The sequence below is a fragment of the Rhinolophus sinicus genome, chromosome 17 (genome assembly GCF_057876585.1).
Source record: "Rhinolophus sinicus isolate RSI-liver-muscle chromosome 17, RSI-T2T, whole genome shotgun sequence".
Taxonomy (NCBI): domain Eukaryota; kingdom Metazoa; phylum Chordata; class Mammalia; order Chiroptera; family Rhinolophidae; genus Rhinolophus; species Rhinolophus sinicus.
In genome coordinates, this window is record NC_142517.1 from 7,002,393 (window position 1) to 7,027,862 (window position 25,470).

Here is a 25,470-nt window from a genome sequence, read left to right on the forward strand (position 1 = left end):
GTAAAAAATGCAGAACTATAAAACCCCTAGAAGATAACAGGGGAAAACCTAGATGACCTTGGGTTTAGTGGTGACTTTTTAGATGCAACACCAAAGGCATGATCCATGAAAGACATAACTGATTAGCTGAACTTGATTAAAATTAAACATTTCTGCTCTGTGAAGACAATGTTAAGAAAATCAGAAGACAAGTCACAGCCCAGGAGAAAATATTTGGAAAAGAAACATCTGATAAAGGACTGTTACCCAAAATATACAAAGAACTCTTAAAATTCAACAATAACAAACAACTGATTAAAAAATGGGCCAAAGACCTTAACAGAGACCTCATCAAAGAAGATATACAGGGAGTGGCAAGTAAGCATATGAAAAGATGCTCCACATCACATGTCATCAGGGAAATGCAAATTAAAACAAGGAGATACCACTACACACCCATTAGAACAGCCAAAACTCAGGACACTGACACCACCAAATGCTGGTGAGAATTTGGAACAGGAATTCTCCTTCATTGATGGGTGGGAAGGCAAAACGGTGCAGCCACTCTGAAACAGTCTGGCAGTTTCTTAAAAAAACTAAACATACTCTTATCATATGACCCAGCAATCACATTCCTTGTTATTTACCCAAAGGAGCTGAAAAGATACCCACACAAAAACCTGCACGTGGATATTTATAGCAGCTTTATTTGTCACTGCCAAAACTTGGAAGCAACCAAGATGTCGTTCATTAGGTGAATGGGTAAATAAACTGTAGTACACCCAGACAATGGAGTATTTATTCAGCACTAAAAAGATACAGTTATCAATCCATGAAAAGACATGGAGGAAACTTAAATGCATATTACTAAGTGAAAGATGCAATCTGAGAAAGTTACACACTGTCTGATTCCAACTATGAGATATTCTGGAAAAGATAAAATCATGGAGACAGAAAAAAGATGAATGGTTGCTAGGGGGTTGGGGGGAAGGATGAATAAACAGATCAGAGGATCCTTAGGGCAGTGAAAACACTCCATGTGAACCATAATGGTGGATACATGTCATTATACATTTGTCCAGACTCATAGAATGTACATTTAGGCAGTGAACCCTAAAATAAACTGTGGACTTTGGGGGATTATGATGTATCCGTGTAGGTTCATCAATTTTCATAAATGCACCAGTCTGTTGGGGGTTGCTGATAATGGAGGAGGATATGGGTGTGGAGGACAGGGGGTTTATGGGAAATCTCTGTACCTTCCTCTTAATTTTGCTGTGAACCTAAAACTCCTCTAAAAAAACAAAGTCTTAAAAAAAAAAAAAAAGTAAACATTTTATGTTTGATAAATTCAGCCAGAAATAAACATTCTAAGTTGATAACAGACGGAAATAGCAAAAAGTATCTCTAGAAATTGATATCATGGTCTGGGTTTCAGTAGTTAGAATTCTATCATCCATTTATTCCGTAAATATTTACAGAGCACCTGCCAAAGGCCAGGTTGAGATCAGCAAAGACTGTTTCAAGCACAATGATGATTCGTAATGAAAATAGTCACAAACTGTTTGATCTTTTACTTGTAATGACACCTTGCAAAAGTCACTATGCTTTTCTGGGACTCAATTTCTTCATCTGTAAAATGAGGTTATTTAAAAAGTGACCCCAAAACTTGGACGCAGAAGTCCACCCGGGGAATCCTCAGGTTCTAATACACTCTGAGACCACCTGAATCACAATTTGGAGGCTCTAAATTTCTATGATTCTACTCACTCTGGTTTTAAAAAACAAATTATGTAAATCCAGGAATGAAGTCTGGAACGTGTTATCTTTTTGTGTCTTAATGAAGCTCTACTTGAAAAAAATATTCAGATATTTTTATGATTTGCGAATATATAAATATAATAAACACCTAGAATTAACTGTTAACAGTTTGTTATATTTGCTTCATTTTTTTTTTAATGAAAGAAATAGAACTATGCAAATCTGCCTGAAATCTCCTTTGTACCACACTAATCTTTCCTTCTCTCACTGCCCACAGGTAAACACTATCAAGAGTTGACAGGTATTTTTCTAGCCTAATTGTGATTTTCACTGCTTTGTTCATTCAACACTTTTTTAAATTTATAAATGGTGATAAGCCAGTTAATTCATTTCTACTGCAATCTAGTATTCAATTCATTCATTCACTAAGTCAGCAAATATTTACCAGCGAGTGCCTGCTGTGTGCCAGGTGGCTGGTCACAGTCCGGATTCAATGAACCCAACAAAGAAACCTGCCCTAGTGGCGCTCGTATTGTACTGGAGGCAGCAATAAACAACAAGCCTTAAATAGTACCCACAGGATGAGCAGTGATGATAAATGCACAGAGGAAATCAAGTAAAGCAGGGAAGCACGTGTAGCAACGGGCAGGTTTGGCATTTTCGTATGTGGCCAGAGAAAGTTTCACTGAGAAGACTTTTCAATGAACAACGGAAGGAAACAAGGGAGCTACCGTGTTTCCTGAAAATAAGACCTACCCCGAAAATAAGCCCCCGTTAAGATCGTCAGCCAGACGGACGCATTTAGTACATTATGACAATGTTTCAGAAGATGGCATGACTGTATCTGAATAAATGTAGATTGTTGTACATGAAAACACAAGACATCCCCTGAAAATATGCCCTAATGCATCTTTTGGAGCAAAAATTAATATAAGACCGGTCTTATTTTCAGGGAAACACAGTAGCTCACGCTCTGGCATTCTATTATAATTCCAGGCAGGGGGAAGAGCAAGTACAAACTGGAAGTGGGCCTGGCGTGTTTAAGGAAGAGTGAGGCGGCCAGCGCTGAGTGGAGAAGGGAGAGAAGGGAAAGAGCAGCAGGACAGAGGTAGGAGATATAGTGGATGTTCCAGACAGGGGACAGACCAGACAGAGCACAGCAGTGCCTAATCAAGTGGAAGTCCCGTTCATCCACTGCTTTATTAACGGACAGTGAGGCTCTGCAGTCCTCTGCCATGAAAGCAAGGCTGCAATGACTCTGTAGGGCGCGCACACACTGAGAATCAGGTCATCACGGCCTGTGCACCTGACAGCGCTCTCCCAGATGTCTCTCACCAATGCACACCCCACCGGTTTCCCGAGGGTTCCTGTCAGGACAGACTCACCAATACTCGGCGCTACTGGTCTCTTTAATTCTTGCCAATCTGAATCACATTGTTTCATTTACTCATGTATGGGGGGGGGGGGGCTCTGCTTGGAGGCTTTCTATTCTGCTCTCTTGGTTTCGTTTTTCTCTTTCTGTACAATTTTAATTACTAGGAAACATAGCTTAGTGTATTCCTATTGCCCATTCGGGATTCCTCTGTGAAATGCTTGTTTTGTGGCCCATTTCTACTGGGTTTCTGATTTCAGTTCTTAGCATATTCTGGACATAAATCCTATCAGTTATACATGTTATACATGCAACAAATTATCTCCTCCCAGACTACAAGTTCATTCATAGTGTTCTGACATACAGAAGTTTTTAAGCGTGATATACTCAAATGTATCCCACTCACTTGTGCATTGTTATTCAAGAAATACTTTCCCATTTCAAGGTTATAAAGACCGTCTCCCACAGTTCCTTCTCAGTTTCAAGTTTCATGTTTCAGTTAGGGCTTTAATCCATCCAGAGTGTGCAGGTGTTGCTAACTCCATTGCTCAGGTATTCTCAAGGACCCCGCAATTCCTGTGGACCACCTGTGCCCCTCGGACACCCGCCGCCTGCTGTGCTACGTCTCCTTTCCGATTACGGGACTGAAGAGTCCCCAACAGTTCTTCAGCTCTGCTTATTTTATCCTGCATTTTTATATACACCCCATAAACTGATTTTTCACAAAGTTATATGGCATAATCTGCCCAATGTAAATGATACAAGAAACCTACCTTTGTCCAATTGTTCTTCAGAATAATGGCTCTCTTTCCATCACCAAGTGCATTTCTAGAAAGAAGAACAAGAAATAAAATATTTACATTTCTCCTTTAATAAAGGTATATATTGCGTTTCTATTTGTACTTTCTGAATTTCCCATATAGAACCTAGTTAAAAAATAATTCTTTAATTTTAAAAAATCCATAGAATGTACGTCCATTATAGGAAATTTGGAAAATACAGAAAAGTAAAACAAAGGGAAAAAGCTATTCAGAGTCACAATCACAACTACTCAGGAATAACGACTTTTAATATTTCTGGGGTATTTCCTGCATATATCTAACCTACATCTTAATCCATGCCTAATTTCCTGTCATTATTTGTAGGTTTTATTTTTGGCACTATTTTTGCAGGTCAGCAAGACTTCTGATCTCCAAAAACACAACTCCCAGATCGTTCACACAACACTCCGCTAGGCCTGTGGACAGAGCATGAAAGCGTGGGCATGAGGTAAATCCCACTCGGTCACTTCCTCTCTTGGGGGCTGCCAGGAAGTTCTTAACCTCTCTGGGCCTGCTTTCTCATCTATAAAACGGGGCTACTAATTCTGTTCTTCCTCTTTTGAGGTAGAGCCTACGTCAGATACTACGTTAAAACAGTACTTTGCAAACTGTCAAGTCCTAACCGATCCAACAGCTAGTCTGTCTCCTGGCTTACCTTCCTTCCATGATCTCCTCCTCTATCCCAGCCCAGACGCCCACCACTGCCCTCCTCTCGCCCCGGAACTTATCACCACTCAAAATGCTTCAAACTCCAAAATCACGACTTCAGGCATCCCACCCTCCCAACCTAGTTGCGTCCATCTTACTTGTTCAACTAGTCCTACTGTCTCCTCAGGGTGCCCAACTCACAGACTTACCTAATTTCTCTTTTACTTCCTTATTTATCTAGTTTGAGGTTCGCTGGTTCAGCATTTCATAGTCACATGCACACTCATTCTTTATACTCCTTCGTCCCTATCTTTACATCTGGCTCTATGGCAAAACTCCAACTCTGGATCAATCCTACTTTCTGCTTTCTCCCTGCCTGTATCTAGGGAGCCAAGCATTTATGCAGAAAATTACACAGCAGAGCATACGGGTAGCACTATCATTCATTCAAGGGGCCTTCAACATGTTAAGCCATCATTCTAGGCTAAATCATTCTCTAACTTTGTAAAATGATCATTTCAAATCGTGTGTCCTTTCCTCAAACTTCAACTCTCTTCTCTCTCAGCAGATGATCTTCGCTTCTAGTAAACTGGAGCATTCATGAGAACTCTCTCAATTTCTTACCAAATATACAGACAAACCCATATCTGGCCCTACCTTTTCTCCTTTACAATAAAAGTGTTCCTCCTCTTCCTCATATGGCCAATTTCTCCTGTGCCATATAATTCCTCCATTCTTAAAACATCAAAAATTTTTATGGTGAAATATACATAACATCAATTTACCATGTGAACCATTTCAAATGTATAGTTGAGTAGCATTAAGTACATTCACATTGTTGTACAACTGCCCATCAACTTTTAATATGCTCAGATCTCTCTCATCTTGAAAAAACAATAAAAATGTCTTAAACCCTAAGCAAACACTATTGGTCGCCTACCCAACAGCTATCCCCCGCTCTACCTGGTTACTAGACTTTTGTTGTGAGGTCTACCTCTCTATTATAAGATTTAGAGATAATTCCTAATTAGTTGAAGCCAACCATGACAACAGCCACTCTCCTTCCCACTAATTGGCTTAGGCGTAGTCATGTGACCCAGTGCTGGCCAATGAGACCTGGGGGGACTTATCACTTAAAAAGAAATTACAAGGAAAAACAAACTTGGTAACTTACACTACCAACTAACACTACCTACTAAGAGGCTATATATTTTTTTTAAAAAGAAAAAGCTATCTAGAGATAGATGATGTGACCAACAGAATGGGATATAAGAACCTGAAACAGATCCTTATGTATAGTCACCTGATCAATATGACAAAAGTGACACGGCAATGCATGGAAAAAGCACTCTTAAGAAATGGTGCTGTGTCAACTGGACATTCATATGAATCTTGGACCCTCCCTCACACTAAATACAGAAACCAACTCCAGATGGCCTACAACTCTAAATACCAAGTTAAACAAGCAAGCTTTTAGAAGAAACACAGAACATTTGGTGACATTTAAGCTGGCAGAGATTATAAACAAAACACAGAAAGTGCTTACCATAAATGAATTGATAAACTGTACAATATTAAAATCAGTAACTTGTTTGTGAAAACATCAAGTGAAAAGGCAAGCCAGAGTATGTGAGAAGATATCTGTAGTTCATGTATTTGACAATGACTATCAAAAATTAAAAAACAAAACAAAAAGCTAATGAATAAGGCATTCAACTCAAAAAAACTTTTTAAATAGCAAAAGATTCAAACAGACACGCCACAAAATAGAAAATCCAAGTAGTCAATAAGCATATGAAGGTGCTCAACTTAAAAACCCTTCAACTTAAGGAAATGCAAATTAAAATCACAGCACTGTATCACTACACATCCACTAGAATGTCTAAATGAAATGACACAAAATAGTATGTGCTAGTGAAGATGTGGAACTAAAACTCTCATACGCTGCAGGAAGCAATGCAAAGTCATACCACCTTGGAAATTATGTATTGAAGCTGAATATAAGCACACCCTTGGTCCCAGCAATTCCATTTTGATTATACACTTCACAGAAATGAATACATACATTCACAATGACACCACCTATAAAAGCCAAATACTAGAAACTACCCAAATGCCCATCAACAATAGAATGGATAAAATGTGGTATATTCATGCAATAGATGAACACTTTACAATTACATGCAACAATATGGATCTCAAAAACAATGCTGAAAGCCAAACATAAAAGAGCACATACTGTATGATTCTGTTTAAATTGCACAAAAACAGGCAAAACTAACCTATGATGTTGAAAGTCAGGATAGCAGTTATCCTGGGGGAGGTGGTGGGTAGTGACTAGGAAAAATAAGGGGACTTCTGGGGTACTGGGGTTGTGATTTGGGTGCTGGGTGTTTCATTTCTGAAAATTCAACCTTTTTATGTATGAATTATACACTTTTCATACGTGTATTGCTGTGTTTTTTTATTTTTTAAGATGATAAGAAAAATCATTCTCTGCTGGAGACTGTAAATCCGGCTTGATGTATGAATTACAGTAGCCATCCTGACATCCTGAGGTGGCAGCCAGAGGTCCACGTCACACAGTGGGGCTGGAAAAAAAATCCTAGGTCTTTGATGACATAGTTGAGCCACTAAATACACAACCCTAGAGCCACCTTCTTCCGGAACTCCTGAATGAGGAAAGTTTTCTTCACCACTTAAACCAGTTGAGTCAGTTTTCTGTTATTTGGAGCCAAAATATCCTAAAACAATGGCACAGCTTTTGTGCTGCTTACTGCCTCTCCCCCAATACCTTTACCAGCTGCCAGGCTAGCTGTCTTCATTTCTGCACTTTCATTTCTCAACCCACTCCAACCGGCTTCTGCTCCAAGCTTCCCACTGACACCTACCCATGGTGGCTAAATGATGTCCACGTTCCTGAATCCGAATTCCATTTGGCGTCTCAGCAGAAGCAGGCACTGCTGGCCACGCTTCCTCACTTCCATGAAACCACTCAGTTTCCTCTGACCTCTCTCTCTGGCCACCTCAGTAGTCTCCCGTGCAGACTCGTCCTGTCCTGCTTGGCCACCTACTGTGTCCCTCCAGGCTCAGTCCGAGCTCCTCTTCTAATCTCAGCTCATGCCTCTTGACCAGTGGGTCTCAACCTTGGCTGCACCCACCAGTACTCTCTGGGGGGCTTCTAAATGCCCGATTAAATCAGAATCTCAGGTGGGGGTGGGGGAGGAATTTCTTCCACGCTCAAGTGATTCTGATGTGCACTCAAGGCTGAGAACCACCTCCTCCAGCAACCTCACCTGCAGCCAGCCCTCCACCGGGCTACTACCCCAACCGCGTCTCCTGCCTACACCTCTCCTCTGAGTCCAGATCCACATAACTCACTGCTACACAACATTCCAATTTGGACCCTTCAGGGCACTTTCGCTCAGCCTGTCCAACAAAGAAGTCAAGTTCTACCCCCCACCAATTTCTCTTCCAGTGATCACAGCATCAGGGAGTGGGGCCTAGAATCCAGGAAGCAGGTGAAGGCGGAAACCTCTGAATAGTTCCAGACGCCACCTTCTCCCCTGCCTCCCAACACCACACCATAAGCAACCTGTCGATTTTACCTCCTAACTACCTCAAGTTCCCTCCTTCTCTATTTCCACTGCCATTACCCTGCTCCAGGCCATCACCTCTGGCCTGGAGTACTGCACGTCTTCTAACCCACATTCACGCGGCTTCCCCTCCAAACCCACTCTCCAACTGCAGCTAGACGGACCTTTATAAGGTACAGATCATGCTAGCTCCCGTTTAAAATCCTTTCCTCTTCTGGATGCTCTTAAAGACCGACAGCTTTAAAGTAGCTTACAAGACTCTGCTCGTTCTAGCCTCTGACCATCTCCCCACCTTCTCTGTTCAGGCTCCCCGGCACACTCATTCCATGAAAGCAACACAGGCCTTCCCACGCTGGCCCACCGTCCAGAATCCAGGGACTATGTCTGCTCTTGCTCCTGCTGACCTATCTATCAACAGAACTCCAATAGTATCTGTTGAATCAATGCTGAATGTTTATTATAATGTGTATTTATTATAACATACAACACTATCTAGAACTGGAGTATTATACTAGTTATAATCACATATAAATATCACAGTACTCATTAATATATAAATGTATACTAACGTATTTTCACATTAGCATATGGCCACACTCTATGACTAAAGCAAAGCGGGCGCACTAAATGCCACTGCCAATGCCACAGCAGCCCGGGACCTGCAGTGCAGGTGTGGTTTGTAGCAGCAGTACCTGGCATAATACATCTAGGAAAACGGGGAAACTCACAAGATGCGAGTGGTCATGAACTGCTGAAGACTGTGTGCCCAGCAGTGGGAGGACCGAACAGAGCGTAAGAACTGGAGTTCCAGCCCAGCTGTTCCAACGGCTTAGATGTCACGTGGGCAAGTGTTATTTCTCCTGCCCCAACACTTACTTCCTCATATGCAATACGGTCCATTCTGCCCTGAAATGTTAGGAAAGAACACTTATTTCCCCCTCCTCTAACTTCCCGTGGACTGACCTTGAGCTCTCTCCTCTCCCCACCCCTACCTCCTCCTGAGGGATAAATGGTGTGGGGGGTACTACTCTTATGTACTCCCGCCTCTTCTTTTTCTCCCTCTTTGGGCTCTTATCTTCAACACCAACCTAATAGCAGATTCCCTTTTCCACCAAGCTTAAGGTTCGCAAGGGTCCCTGTGCCTGGTTCTGCCTGCAGCCATGAGTGAACTAAATAAATCCTTGGCTATTAGACGGAAGGCCCTGTTCTCCAACACCTGCCTCAGTAACAGAGGCGAGATGGATCGCCAGTTGCCCGTCTTCAGTTTCCATCTCTTAATTGATTCTGGACTTGGGACAGGAAAGACATGCTATTAAGTGACTCTCTCAAACCACAGTACGTAAATATGGAATAACTCTGCAAGCTATAGAAGGGTTATCACCCCACTCCCCAATTCTAAGTCATCACTTTCAGGGCTTGACCAGACCAACAATTTCTCCTCAAGTTTCTAGATGTTACAACAAAACCCAGGATTCACAGGCAATGGTCACTCACTGCCAAACATGCAGTGACTAATTACCATCAACTGAAAAAACATGTACATTTCAAATCAAAAGTCAGTGCCTGGAATTTAATTATATAGGCTGCTCTTTCATCCAATATTAGCTCTTTCATCCAACTAAAACCAAGTTACCAGGAATTTACCCTAGAGAGACTTGCACCTGAGTACAGAACCTAAATAAAAAGGATCATCATTGCAGAGTTATATGTAATTTTTTATGCTGGAAATCATCTATATTCTATCACAAACAAAAACCCACATAATCCATTGAGTAAAAGACTATGCAGCCAGGAATAAGAACAAGGATGGATCTTTATATACATTGATATGCAACAAGCTCCAAGATTTAAATATTAAAAAAAAAAAGATATGTAAGTGTGCATAGTAGGCTACTGCCCACGTTAAAAAAAACCATACACGTACATTACATTGAACCATATGAAACTACCTATACCAACTTATAAAAGTGGCAACTTCATTTGGTTCAACATAGTAAGTGCCTGTATAGGCATAAAATATTAGAGAAACACAAGGATCTGAAGGCAGGAATCAGGGGGGCTGAGTTGGGCAAGAGTTTCCAGTTTATCCCTTTGTACTCTTTATTTTATCCAATGTGCATTTGTTACTGCTTTTCAATGCGGTGTACTCCAAGGAAGACTGAAAAAACAAACGTGTACTTCAAAAGCAAACTCAGCGGTTTCTAGGTAAAAATAAAGAAGACCACACAAGTGAGCAGAGTGAGGAATAATTCACCAAACCAACACACTCACACAATGCTACACACACACACTAGGGTTTTTTAAATTCTCACGTACAATTAATTGAGTTGATTTATACTTCAGGCCTCAAGAGAAATTCAGAAAAAAGAGAGAAGTCATTTAAACTCTATCTGCCCACTATTAATCACACGTCAGAATCAATTAGGAGAGAATGTCATGCCAAAAGTCCAAAGTAAATACCAAGTTTAAAAATTCCATAATTTTCCAAAGTACATTCAAAAAACATCCAAGGCTAAGCTCTCCCTTTCTCCAATTACATTTCCCCTTACAGTTTATCACATCCCACCAAAGAATTCGATTTTTCTATATGTGAGTCCCACAAGAATGAATTAACCAGTTAGTAGGCTAAGCCTAATCATACACCTTGTATAGCTATTCAGAAGTTACAGATACGTCTGATTCCTTTTTCTAGATTTTCTTCTAAAAGGAAAATTTCGAATTACTTCAGTTACAACCACTACTCTAAAATGCCCTTAACTACCCAACTGTATTTGAGAAGTAAACTTCTAGAAGACCAGAATAAAAGGACATCTTGTCCAAGCCCCCGATTCTGCAACACAACGCACACATTCCTCAGGCTGATGGGAGCAGCTGGAGCATAAGGGAGCATGTTTCCACCCAGCCCACCCTCACTCCAACCCCATTCCCCCATACTTCCCAGTACTTCCCAAGTGCAACCTCTGCAGACCTGGAGACACACATACCTCTGGCGACTGTTTAAGTTTCTGATTGGCTCCTGGCTCCCCATAGGTGGTCAGATTTACAAATGGTGTGATTACTTGGCATTTAAAAACATCACCACCACTCTGACCATTTCCGAATGAAGCATTTTCCCCACACGTACCTCACCTCAGGCTCCCCGCCATTGTTCTTACTTATATTTCTCTCCTTTCAAGATTTTTCACTTATTTTATCCTTGATGTTTAGTGATCACTTTTTTTCTTTTTTCTTTTTGGCTTACATGCATTTTTAATTACACTGTGTTGCTTTTTATCAAATATTTCAAGTATACATGAAAGTACAGAGAATAACATTAACATAATGAACACCCACGTACCAGCTTGGCAAGATCTTAACATTTTGCTGCATTTACTTCAGAGCTTTTTGCATTAGTTTGTTACAGTTGACATCCACTTGGTACCACTTTCCCATCTCCAACCGTTTTCCCTCCTTCCCTCCCCAGAGACAGCCAATCCCCTGGTGTTTAACATGCCCATGCATTTTAAAAACATTTTTTAACACATTATGGACATGCATATCATTTTGCATATTTTTAAACATTATATAAATGGCATACTATACAAATCATTCTGCAACTTGCTTTTTCACTCAACATTGCATTCATTTTAACTGCAGCATAGAATTCCATTGTATGAATATACCATCATTTATCCATTCCCCTTCTGATGGACATTTAGGTTGTTTCCATTTCTTTACTCTTACAAACAATGCTATAAAGAAGCCTCGTACACATCTTCTTGGGTAAACATTTGAGAGTTTGGCGGGGGCTGCAGAGTACACACATCTTCACCTTGCCAAATTGCTCTCCAAAGTGATGGCACCAATTTACACTTCCTCCAGCCGAGTATGAAAGTTTCCTTTATTCCACATCCTCTCAAACACTTGGTATAATGAGTATTTAAAACTTTTGCCAATCTGATGGGTATGAAAGAGACCCAGTTTTTAACCTACATGTCCTGTAAGGATAATATTTATTGATTATTAGGACCATTTAATTTTCACTTTTTTCAATTTTCACATTGCCCTTTGATTCTATCATCACCTTTCTGTGATGATTAACAGTGGAGACTCTATACCCAGGCTGCCTGGGTTCAAATTCTGGCTTCATCATGCCCGCCTACTGTCCGAGGACACTTTGCTCCACCTGTCCCTGCCTGTTTCCTCGTCTATAAAAAGACAGCAGCACCCACCTCGCAGGCTTGTGAGGGTTTAGTGAGTTACTGTGCATGAATGGCTCATTGCCATGGAGAACAGTGCCATGGGGGTGGATGCTGTACCCCACATCTGTCCCCCGAGATGCTCACCCAGATTCCCAAGACAGATCTACCAACACTTGTGGTAACTCAACTAAAGGACAGGGTCCTCCTGTGTCAGTGGCACTTCTGAACTACTGGCAATGTGTGATTTTCTGAAGTCACATCACCTACTCTCTTGGTCAGGAGTTGTTGTACTGTGGTCTCAGAAAGCATTATCCCTATGTTACTGAGCGAGTCCTTGAGTGTGCGCAAAGCTGGGAAACACCAGCCAAACCAGCGTGGCGGAAGGCTTCTGCCACTGAACAGGCCCCCAGCACATACTGGTGCCGGCCTAAGGAAAGAAACGCTGCTGACCTGCTGCTAGTGAAAACCTTGGTGATAAACCGCAAGCTAGACTGTCAGGGAGGTCATCCAAGGACAGACACACAACCCTGCTCTTGACCTTTACCTCACCAGGCTACCTGGCTTCTGTGCTTCTACTTTGATGCACCTTCTCTGCCGTGGAGTTTTAGTTCAACACTCATGAAAGAGGGCAGAAACACCCTGGTTTGCCTCTCAGCTCTCAGAGCTCCCCTACGCAGAAGGAGTGACCTTCTGCCCACTCAAGGTTTCAGCTAGGTGCCTCGATTTTCACAAGAGGCTAGCCAAATTGCCAACCGATTCATGTTGAAAGCATACAGATTCACCTTCAAACAGCATAGAATATTTGCAATTCTGGACCTAGCCAGAGGCAGTAACTAAAGACATTTGCGGCTCATTCCTTGTGAGAACCAGTTGAGGACAGTGGTATTGATGAAAGGCTGTGCCAAGCCCATCCATTCCTCTACTAGATAGCCTCGGTTTATCCACGGCTTAAGCCATCTAAAAGCTGCATAACGTTAATACAGCGGTATTCTCCGAGGTGGTTGCATTACTGGTGATTTTTATTTTCTTCTTTTTAAACTCTTGTATTTTCCAAATTTTCTACCATGAGAATGTTTTCTGTTTATGATAAAAGAAAAACATAGTAAATGTTATTTTTAAAAACTACAAACTCGGAATATACTATCTTCCCCATTCCCACCCTCCCATATCCCAACATTAAGTGCTTTCAATGAAAAACAGCTAACATTAGACTCTCTGTTCTCGTGAGAAAACTTCAGGGGGAAACAATGTATTTGTGAAACCGAAAACTGCACTTTCAGGGAATTTTTTGCTATGAACAGGAAAGTTGCAGAGGTTCTTCTCTGCTTGCTCTACCACTCAATTCGTATCACTTGCAAGCCATGTAAGAAATTTCCTACAGAACTAAAGCCTGGAAAACACTGCCTCACTGGAGCAACTGGTGTCCTCTTTCTTCACGGGAAGAATTATATAACATGTCAGGTTTTCTCTGTTCACTTTGGGCAACAGAGTGCTCGCTTCGGCAGCACATACACTTTGGGCAACAGAAAGGTCAGACGCAAATACAGGTTATAATTAATAACTTAGCAGGACCTTAGGTCTATGCTGTTTCAATCTGAGGATCCCAGGCTCCAGCCTGGTTTTTCAGTTTGTTTTGTGTTTAGTATTCTCCTACTGAGTGGATGCATCCTTGAAGCCACCCTAAACCTTCTTACAGTAAGGCAGGACATGATTAAGTATAACAGCGTACCCTGTTCAATATTAATGTTCATAATTTATGTCCTAAGGTTTTTAAATGGAGGGACTACAAAATCATGGTGTAGTGTCAACAATCCTTCTCAACTAATAAATAAAAGCTCAGTTCAACATAAGGAACTAAGAACTATGATTTCACTCTCAGAACTAAACTATTAAATTTCTTTTCTTTCACTTATGAAGGACACCTATTTATTTCATACCAGAATAGAGGAAACAAATACAGCAAAAATTCTTCTTCCAGAACTATACCGATTAATTACTAGAGCAAAAGGAGGTAATATATTACAGGTGCTACAAACAGACTTTGACATCACCAGATAAGACCTTGTTCAGATTTTGGCAGCACTACTTACTAACGGCATGAGTTTGTTCAAATGTAAATATGGAGAATACCACTACCTATCTATTAAGGGTGTTGTGAGAATTAAATAACATATGTAAAGTATTTAAAATAATATATAACATATGCTATCCACTCAATCAGAATAAGTGCTGCTGTCACTGTTATTACATATATAGCGTACAGGACCCTCTTTTAACCATTTAACCATTTCTGCCAAAGAACTATTGATGGATTTTCCTGCATACCTGTAAAACAGAAACATTTCTCAAAAACGGGTATTTAGCATAATAGTGCAGTGACTGGGGTGCTCTAACCAACTTACCTGAACTGTCCAGTGCGAAGAAAACAAAGAGCTCGGTTACCATAAAGAAGGTGATTTTCAGGACTTTAAAAGAAATGATGTTTAGTCAGTAAAGCACATTACACGTGAAACAAACAAACTTCATTTCAAATTCTGTCCTTTAGCTTTGTCTGTGTGTGATGGACCTTGTTTCCCCTTTCTTCCACTTCCTCCTCAGAAGAACACAGCAGCAGCCTTTCAGACGTGTCAGGCTACCTTGATTAACTCATTCCCTGCGGAGACTGGCAAGGAGTAGCTGTCTACAGAGAATCTTCTGCAGGCTGCTACAATATTACTGTGTTTCCCCGAAAATAAGACCTAGCCAGACAATCAGCTCTAATGTATCTTTTGGGGCAAAAATAAATATAAGACCTGGTCTTACTTTACTATAAAGTATACTTACTTTACTATCTTATATTATATAAGACCGGGTCTTGTATTAATCTTTGTTCCAAAAGACACATTAGAGCTGATTGTCCAGCTAGGTCTTATTTTCTGGGAAACACGGTAGGGGCCCAGCTAAGACAGCATAGGAGCAAAGAGTGAGACACACTTGCAAGAACGCTAGCTACCAAATTCTAGCAGCTGAGCAAACAGAAGAGAAAGTAGAAAGAACGCATGCATTCTCTCAACAGTTCCAACTGTTACTCTCTTAGAAAGCAAAAATCCCAGAATGAGTGGCATCTTAAGTTACTAAGTATTAGTAACTAACCCTTTCCGATCAGTTAATAATTTGGAAGAAATTAGATGAAGGCAAAATGAAAACAAAAAAGAACAGATGAGTCTGTACTAGAAAGCTTCAAGGGAAACAGCGCAGGCAGAACTAAATTCACAATTTTGCCTGACTCACTTCAGTTATACTGTTTGATTAGGTTCATATACTCAGACCATCTCTAATGCTCCTAATCTTAAAGAGTCAGAAAATCTATTCTGCATAGCAAATTGAAAACATTCTTCAATTCCTCGTCTTGCTTTTGTTTCTCCTGACTGGCATTCTAACTTCATCTGCCACATAAAAAGGATCCTGTTGTTCTGTTTAGCTCTTACCTATATTCAATGGCTCTGGTGTAATAGATAATAGCTACATCAAATCTTTCTTTGGAAAACTCTTCATTTCCTCTCCTTTTCATTAGTTCTCCCTGCTGAGAAACCAAGGTGAAAGAAGACCCATCAATTAACTGCGGAGACAATGAAGAAACCCCATACCTAGGAAAAATGGACCTAGGTTTCTATCTTGTTATCAGAAATAACCTGGGGGATTATTTACGTAGAAAAACTCAGTATTTTGTTACATGTATATAAAGAAAACTGTCTCTAATGACTCAATCTTAACTTTGTTAAAGGAATGGTAAAAACAAAACCATCCCATTACAAACAACTGCTAACAACTGATCCCCTTGTTTACAGTACTTGACAAACCCACTTTTATATATACCTTATTAAGCATGCCATGTGGCAGGGGACAATAATAGATGCAAGGTAGAACTTTAATTTTTACATTCGAAAATGTGGTATTATGCAATAAACCTGAGTACTTACAAAACAATATATAAATCAGTAACATACATAGGCCATGTTGACTAGATTAATTGCCAAAAAGAATTAGGCAGAAAAGTTAGCAAGAATGAAATCAAAAGGAAATCAAAGATGCTCCAGACACAACAAACTTTTCACTTCAAACACCCAAATTTTCAAAATTAACTAACTAAAATAAACTGGATCAGATGAATGGCTTTAGAGAAACATATACAGCATTAAATATTTTCCTAAATCCTTTTTTTTAAATTTTGTTAAATCCCATTTCTCATGAGTGAACTGTATGGCATATGGATTCCATCTCAATACAGTTGCTACCAAAGAAAATCACATTTGCTCAACTAATTAAAAGCTTTTTAAGAAATCCAATTTCGGTTAACTCTTTTAAAATCTGTAACATTGGAAAATTCGTATCAAGATGCTATTTTCCTCTTCCAAGAAAGAAAATATTTCAATCAGAATTTATTAAAAATTTCCCTCAAACATGTTACTGAATTTTACAGTACTTCCTGGTGTATCGTCAGATAGCAGTTTTATTGAACTTTCTCCAACATGCAAATCTTAAAATATACTTACAAGTAAATATTTATTCTCACCTCTATACACTCCGCACAACTCTGACTTTTAAATTCTTCAAGCATATTGCAGTTTTCTGTTACAACTTTAGTTATGTGATACTTGTCTAAATTTTATTTTGAGGAGAGAGTGAGAGAATATTTGTTTTAAAAAAATTGGTGTTAATGTTTTAATTCTTAGGTTAAATGAGCCCATACATTATATTATTATTATATTATATTATCATTATATTATTATACTTTCTAAAGAACATGTTTCTTGTAATCTTTTACATGTATCAAATAATGTATTTAAAAACAACTGATAACATTAGATTCATTGTTTGCTATGAATCTAATCAGTTTTATTAATAGCATTAAAAAATACTTGTTTATTATTACAGTATTTCTAATTGTAGTTACAACAATGCTCTATCATAATACATTCCAAATGGACTTCATAAACATATTTGAGCACCTCTGGTGTATCTGGCAAAAATCCTAATTGCTCAATAAAAATTTCTGGAAAAAAAACCAAAGCAAAACCCTTAATACTACTTTCTAAAATGTATTTAATAGAACAAATGAAGAATTTAAAATGTCTTAGTTCAACAATTGACTCTTATGAATGAAATGTTAAAAATGAGACTTTATTTGAAATACTATTCTTATACAAACTTAATAAACTAATTAAAATGCTGTAGGTAATAATACATTTACGTCAAAGTTTATCAGGCATCATATTCTGTATTTTAAGATGTTTTACAGTATTTTTCTAAAGTGGAAAATAATAATTTTATTACAACAAAAATGTAGTTAGAACTCTAGACAAACACATTCATTTCAATGGAGGAAGGGGTACATAAAATTTTAAATTCAAGGAAGGACTTGGGAAAGTCACCAAATAAAGTAATACTTAGGGACAGAGCAGGATTCTAGGATGAAAACCTGGACTTTGAGATGGAAGAGACCTGGCTTCTCATCTCGGTCGTACTACTTACTAGAGTACAGAAACAGCACGTAACCTCTGAAAGCCCTAGTTACTCATTTCTAAAACAGGAATATTGTAAGAGCTACCTTGCAGGAATATTACTAAGAGAACAGAGAAAGAGCCAAAAACATGGGTGCCCAGTACATAATATTGGCCCTCTACTTCTACCCTGAAATCTAGCCTATAATTAAAGGTCTCCAGAACAAAGAGAACCACCTATCCCAAGAATCTGTCTTCATGTTTAATCTTAATTTCTCTCTAACATTTAGGTCAATAGCAGAAAATTTGTTCTCTTCTCATTGGAGATGGCAAATTATCATTCATCATGTACTAAGGAGTCAAACATTTCCTCTTTCAAGATTCCTATACCTATACTAGAAGAGCACCACTAACCTTTAAATGCTTTAAGGAAAGTATTCCACAAAGTAAAAAAAATATGTACAAGACAGTTTCATCATACATTAAGAGTAACGAATTCATCAGGGAAATGAAAATTATAATCTTATATCTAGTTTTTATTTCTCTTATGAATGAGAACACATGAGCCCCAGTGTGGTCTCTTTCCTTGGTTATTACATATAATAACTTACAACATCCATCTGGTAAAATGTTTACAAGTCTAATGTCATAGAAATCATTAAGACAGGAGATATAGAATAAAACTAACTACAAAGTTAAAATTCTCTTATGTAGGCTTTTTTCTTACTCACAAGAGAAAAACATTTTTTAAAATCCTAAGTGGAATCACATACCCACACATTCCATTTTCCCAAATACTGAGTCAAGTAAGTATTTAAAGCATTTATACTTACATTCAGTAAAGAAAATACTTAACATAGGCCAACAATTGTCAACTGCTCCTAATTTAGGCAGAATTGTTACATCGCCCGTGTACTTCACCCAATTCAAAGCTTCTTCCATTGCCAAGATTTTCTATTTCAAAAAGAGAGGTGTAGCATGTGACTTGGGTATTAATTCTAAATTTACATGGGGCATTATAAATTTATCTTATATAGTATTTCAGATTTTTAATACAAAACTTGTACAACCTCGCATTTTCATTATGGAGTATTTTCATTACTCCAGCACAGAACCTAGAATAGCTGGCCCCCAACAAACAAGTTAAGATACCACGGACTCATGTCTGTCACATCTCCCAGTAACCTTGGGCCACCCTCAGAGATTGAGATGCTTCTGCCATCATTACAGACCTGAAAGGTGAGGTCTAAAACCTGGCCAGATGGAGCCCTGGGCAACAGAGTGCAATAACACAAGATGAACACAGGGTCTCAGATCTCACCTAAACTCGGATTTCCACCCTTACCTCAAGATTAATGGTATAAATTAAGGTTCACCAAAGGGACTGTACATGTTACATGGTCTGTGTCACACAGAAGAACAAGGAGATAAACAGCAAGAGGAGAGCATGGCTGGGCAAATGGGCACTCAGTGCAAAGGTCTGCATAAAGGGTCAAGAGTTCAGAAACCTTATTCATACTTCTGGTGTCTGAAATGACTTCAGAAATTAGAGAGTGGAGTTATGCAATGTTTGTGTCCATGTTACCAACAGCAACGAAAATTGGTTTATTAGTGCATCTGGAGGTTATCTAGTAATTTTATAGCAAAACATGTTCACACCAGGGACCTAATAATTTCATTTGGGAGAACATAACGCCAGGTACATACATAATCGAAAACAGAAAAAGGAAATCAGCTTGTCAAAGAGGCTGAAAGCTACCCAACATATGTGGGGGAAAAAATGGAAATGATGCAAACTCCCAAGATAAGGAGAGTGCTTAAGCAAAATACAGAAACTATCACTACCACACACTACACACAAAACCCTCATTGTGTGCAGCCAGTACACTGACAGTGAGCAGTGAGACGACTGCCATCTACTCGATTATATCGGGTTCCTGTAATACTTACATTTTCTATTTTATAACCAATTCTCAGTAAGCCTCCAATAAAGAATGAATCATTCTGCAAAACAAAACAAAACAAAAAGGACAAAATGTTTTTTCCCTTATTCAGTCAATTATACTTGCATTTTCCAGGACACAATAAAATCCTACATCTTAGGAACACATACAGAAGGTGCCAAAAAAATGTATACACATTTTAAGAAAGGAAAACTGTATTAAAATTGTAATACTCAATATATACCGATAAGAAAAGATGAATACAAGTCACGTTTGACTTCTGCAATTACAAGAGATGCTCAAAGTGGTTACCATCAGCGTCCAGACACTTATTATGTCAAACTACTGCTTGAGCAACGTTGACCAAAGTGTCCACTCGTATATATTTTTTTGGCACCATTTTTTTGACACCTCTGGTATATACATAGTAACCACGGCCCACAAGCACTTTCACGTCCAATTTACCTCTTAAGGACCCGAAAACAAGAATTCAGAAATAGTCTTACATTGGATTCTAATGATAAAATGATGAAGTGTAATTTCAGATGTATGAATTTTAATGTTAATTATACCTAGATGTTTTATAAAAATACACAGGCTGATAGAAGTTACTCCAAAGGATTATCATCAGGAAATAAATATCAGACTGCCCTTTCTAAATTTAAGTTTGCAATCAGAATAATACCAAGAAAAACACTTGGCTCCATAATCAACTAAAATAAGAGAAATTATCAAATGGCTTTCTAAGACAAAAAAAAAAACTCTCAGTGTAGTAGTGGTTACAGTGGCATGATTTTATCTTACAAGATAGAACCCATCACTTTCAGAACCTGTGACAAAAGTTTCTGCGAACCAGGAACACACTTTCATTTGTGACAAATTCTAAGTTCTGTCCTTTAATGACAATGAGCAGTCCTGGTTCCCATCATGTCATGTCAGAACCACTAAAACAGCCATCTGCCACCGCATCCCTCTAACACACAGAACAAGCTCCCAGAGAGCAGACTCATCGCAGATTAACCACAACTAAAACCATTACCCGATAAGTGTTATAAATTAGTAACACGGGCCTGACACAACATACACATTTACGTTGTTTAAACAGAGGGGAGAAAAGCCATATTCTACCACTTACCACAACTTTCTTTGCCAAATCCACAATATCTTCCATCAACTCAAGATGCTGTAACTTCTTCAGACTTATCTCAGAAGCATGAGAATTGCTTAAAGACAAAATTTTTTTTTAAAGATCAGGTTCTCATATATAAAAATTAATTGAACTTCACACTGAACATGTTATACCTCAATTTAAACTATTTGGAAAAACATTAAATTCTCTGTTTCTGCATTCTAGGTAACAAGCTGTTTATTAAGTGGATAAAATACTATACTTTTTCCTCTCTTCTGTACTACAATGCTGATATTTATTAACAAGCATTCGTTTTTCCTTACTCAGCTTCAAATTTACCATCTCATGCTCTCTGGCATTTTATTCATTATATATAATGTTACCACGATTATTCCTTCATATCCAAATCCCAAGTATTAACTTTTTCCACTCTATTAAACAAGAGCCAAGTTGAACAGTGCACAGCAGGAGACATAAGCCTTCCGTTGCATGGGGCATCTCTCAGTCCCGGGCAATATAAAATGAATGACACGTAGTGACTTACGTGGCCTCCACACAAGGATGCAACCGTGATATTACAGAACGGTGCTGATGTTGAAACAGAAGTGGCCAGAAGATGTATATTTTAATGGCATCGCAGTAATCTCGCAGAACAGAAACTGGTTTACTGCACCACATATTGCAGACGTCAAATTCTTAATTAAAAAAAGTTTTTAATTAATTTTCTGTGCCTCATTTTTTAATGAATTAACATTGTTAATTGGGAAAAAGCAAAAATGGATATGGAAAAGTAATAAATGAAGAAATATTTTAACCTGTTAAGATGTTAAGAATACTTCAGTGTTGGCTAAAACATTATTTTAACAAAGAAAGGTTTTGGTTTCTAGTAAAAAAGAACAGTAAGAACAAATTTTAAGAGGTATGTAAGTTTGTTATGTTGGTGTAAATGGATGAACTTCCCTTGATACAGTCTTTCAACAAATTAAAATACCAGTGTACTCACCTAAATTTCTCTCACTTTGGGCATAATCTTTATATTGCCTACCCTGAAAAGAAAAAAATTATTTTGATTTGTGTCTGGTAAGATGCCAAAGTATAGTTCTTACTTTTTCTTTTTTTTTTTTGAGTTCTTACTTCTTAATGGAAGGATTATCAGTACTAAACTCAAAACATTTCAGTGCACACTTATATATACGTTTTGACAACAACATCTTCAACCAATGAGTCCTCAGGCCTGTCTCTGGTGTTCCCCTGAATCTGTCTCCAGGGCTCTCCTGAGCGTTCTGCTCTGCAGTCAGGAAACAGCCTCGCCATCGCTCATCTGGCTGCACACCCTCGCTGCTGTGGAGGCCCACTTACCTGCCCTTCTGAAATCACCTCCTCAAACGCATAAATAAAAACTCGCGTAGCTCAAAAACATCTTTACTCACATAGCTCTAAATCAAAAATCTTTAAGAAGTAAATTTTAGGGGGAAAGAAGTGAAGGTACTTAAGAAGTACGAATTGGCAGTTACAAAACAGGGGATGTAAAGTACAGCATAGGAAATACATTGCAGTAACTATGCATAGTGCTAGGTGGGTACTAGACTGATGGGGTGGGAGGTCAGTTTGTAAGTTATATAAATGGCTAACCACTATGCTGTACGCTTGAAACTAATATTAATATTGAATGTCAACTGTAATTGAAAAATAAAAATAAAGTAAATCTTATAAATTTTCATCACAAGGAAAAATTATAGCTGTGTAGAGATGAATGTTAACTAGGTTACTGTGGTGATTTCACAATATATACAAATATCGAACCATTTTATATACCTGAAACTAGAGTATAATGTCAATTATATCTAAAAAAAAAAAAAAAAGAAAGAAAAAACCTTTCAGAAGACAATGTTAAAAACAAAAAGTTAACAAATCTACTTACCACCCCATCAAAGTAAAGCTGAGTCACACGAACATAATCATTGGACGTCAATTCAGGAGCAAAGACACAATCGTCCACATAAGGACAATCTTCTAACAAAGCATAATCTGCTACAGTGAAATCTCCCAGGGCAAAATCATCCATGGTGCACCATCCTAAGGAAACAACACAAACCCTAATCAGCAATTAAACCACTTGAGTTTTGAGTAGTCGTCTTCCTGGCTTCTATGGCATTTTAGAAAAATACTTGGAATTTATGCCCCAAGAAAATAACTCCAATAAGAACACTGAGCTCTGAAAAATTCTCATTCTCCAATTCTTTCCCCCTCTCTCCAAATATTAGTTTAATCTATTTCTTTCTTCCCCAGGTTCAAAGTCACGATCTGTACTCTGAATTTATCTGTTTTCAATCTCTTTAGATGGAGGATAATGAGGGGCAGCTTATGCATCTTGTATGTGCCTAACACACAGTAAGCCCTCAAATCAGTATTTGCTGAATGAACAAAAGACATCTGCCCAGCGCTGCCCCTTTCTGCCATCTGCTTTTACTGTGCCCTGAGAAGTATGTCATTTTACCATACATAAATAAACTCTGCTACATTCTCAGCCTCCTGGCCAGAACTAAATCCTGATTCCTCTGAGAAAAGTTTCCTATCAGCGGCTCATATTCTCCTATCCATCCCTCAGTGTGTATTTGTGTCTCAGGCAATGGGGCGGAGCTGAAGTGGTACAGGGTGAGCCTGTCAATCTCTTTATTTCCCACAGCCACATTCAGACCTTCCCTCTTCCTAACAACCGCTGCTCCTAACACTCTCACAACTACAGCACACAGGCAGCACTGCTAGATCACAAGGGTGGGGCAAAAGCCTCCACGTTATCAACAACCATGATTTAAAAATAATTTCACTGGGGAAAAAGAGGAATTAGGACTGGAGTTTCAGACTAAGGTTTTTTCCCCTGAAGAAAGTTCAATAATAAAGATTTATAGCTACCAGAGAAAAGCTACACAACCTAAAAATCACTGAGAAGTACAGCAGTGTATTACTTCTAACTCTTGCCCAAGTAATGGCTTTTCTTTCCTATCATCAGCACCATCATTAACACCATGTTTTACACCAGTTTCGCTTCACCACTATTATCCCTCTATGGGTTAGGACAAACCAACTTTCTTTTTTCCTGAGCAAGGCCACCACCAGTTCTTGAAACACAAACCTGTTTCTGTAATTAACCCTTCTCATTATGTCCCATTTGCTGTATGAAAACCTCACAATACCAGAAGGGAAGAACAGTAACAATCTTCCTAGCAAACTACTTGCACTATTTGTCACATATTGTACCAAGCGTTCTACATGTATCATCTTATTAATCCTCACGGAAACTCTTCTCAGGTCCAATTACCATCATCTCCACTGTACGGATGGGAAACATTCTTGGTAAAATTAAGTGATTTGCTCAAGGTCACACTAGGGAGGAGTCAAACCTAGGTCCTCTGATGCCAGTCTCTTCTCTCAAACACTGTATTGTACTTTTATCTACTTTTCCTTGTCACTGCCATCTAGTTACCTCGTGGTTGTTCTCATGTTTGAGACAACTAACTACCCTGTTTCCCCGAAAATAAGACCTAGCTGGACAATCAGCTCCAGTGCGTCTTTTGGAGCAAAAATTAATATAAGACCTGACCTTATATTATGTTATATTATATTATATATTCTATTAGACCGGGTCTTATAGTAAAATAAGACCGGGTCTTACATTAATTTTTGCTCCAGAAGACGCATTAGAGCTGATGGTCCGGCCAGGTCTTATTTTCGGGGACACACGGTAGTTTAGTGTTCCCCTCTGTCCTCCACTTTCTCCTGGTATCATCCCAGACACAAGGCCCATGCAGACGACCCCTTTGAGACCCTAGCCTTGCAGTTTAACTACCTCAACTAAAAGGACCTTCATGCCCACCTCACCGAGGCCCTTCCTTCCCAGGGCCACACCTCAGATCACTGCCCAGCTATAAGCCAGCTCTTAAATCGTTAGCTGATTAGCTCCTCCGACCACAACCAAGAGCCATTGATGGCCTGATGTCTCCCCTATCTCCTGCCACACATTCCTCAATCTATCAAGAATTCTTCTTCCCATTTCTCCCATTCAAATCCTTCATTCTCATTTACTTTCGGTTTCCTACAACTGGGTTTCCATTTTCAACAAGGTCATCCGTGACTTTCTACAACAGATTGGTTATATTAACATTACATACAATGTCTGGAACCTGATCTGTTCTGGATGAACAATATTTCCAGAGTTTAGAATTTAACTCCAAAAGTGAGCAATGACTGGTAAAAATAAAAAGACATTTTTGTACCCCAAGTACGTCACATGATACGGGACATGCGCTATCCTGGGAAACATATACTCTTTTAAAATTGTTTGTCTTACCGTTTTTTGTACGTAAATACAGAAAGAGCCACGGACTGTCTGTGACAGCCACACGTCACCGGCATGGCATCGATCACAACAGTCCATGTGCTCACACTCGGCTGCCTGCCACTGTCACAGAACAGCCGGGCACCGACACCACGCCTGACACCAACTGCACTGTCATTACAACATTGGTGTAATTTTCTCTTCTATTTTGTTTTAGGCAGAGA

General features: G+C 39.0%; 1 protein-coding gene across 2 annotated transcripts in view; it reads right to left on the minus strand.

The window, feature by feature from the left end:
* Positions 1 to 25,470, minus strand: part of TTC3 (tetratricopeptide repeat domain 3) — a 106,258-nt gene that overhangs the window by 70,677 nt on the left and 10,111 nt on the right. For both annotated transcript variants that reach the window (XM_019730308.3, XM_019730305.3), the window contains exons 2-11: positions 22,832 to 22,986; positions 21,914 to 21,956; positions 21,455 to 21,605; positions 20,917 to 21,004; positions 19,789 to 19,842; positions 18,672 to 18,792; positions 16,911 to 16,996; positions 15,826 to 15,920; positions 14,761 to 14,823; positions 3,886 to 3,940 (exon numbers count right to left, since the gene is read on the minus strand). In XM_019730308.3, the coding sequence (XP_019585867.3) occupies positions 3,886 to 3,940; positions 14,761 to 14,823; positions 15,826 to 15,920; positions 16,911 to 16,996; positions 18,672 to 18,792; positions 19,789 to 19,842; positions 20,917 to 21,004; positions 21,455 to 21,605; positions 21,914 to 21,956; positions 22,832 to 22,975 (900 nt within the window). In that variant the 5' untranslated portion in view covers positions 22,976 to 22,986. The remainder of the gene's footprint in view (positions 1 to 3,885; positions 3,941 to 14,760; positions 14,824 to 15,825; positions 15,921 to 16,910; positions 16,997 to 18,671; positions 18,793 to 19,788; positions 19,843 to 20,916; positions 21,005 to 21,454; positions 21,606 to 21,913; positions 21,957 to 22,831; positions 22,987 to 25,470) is intronic.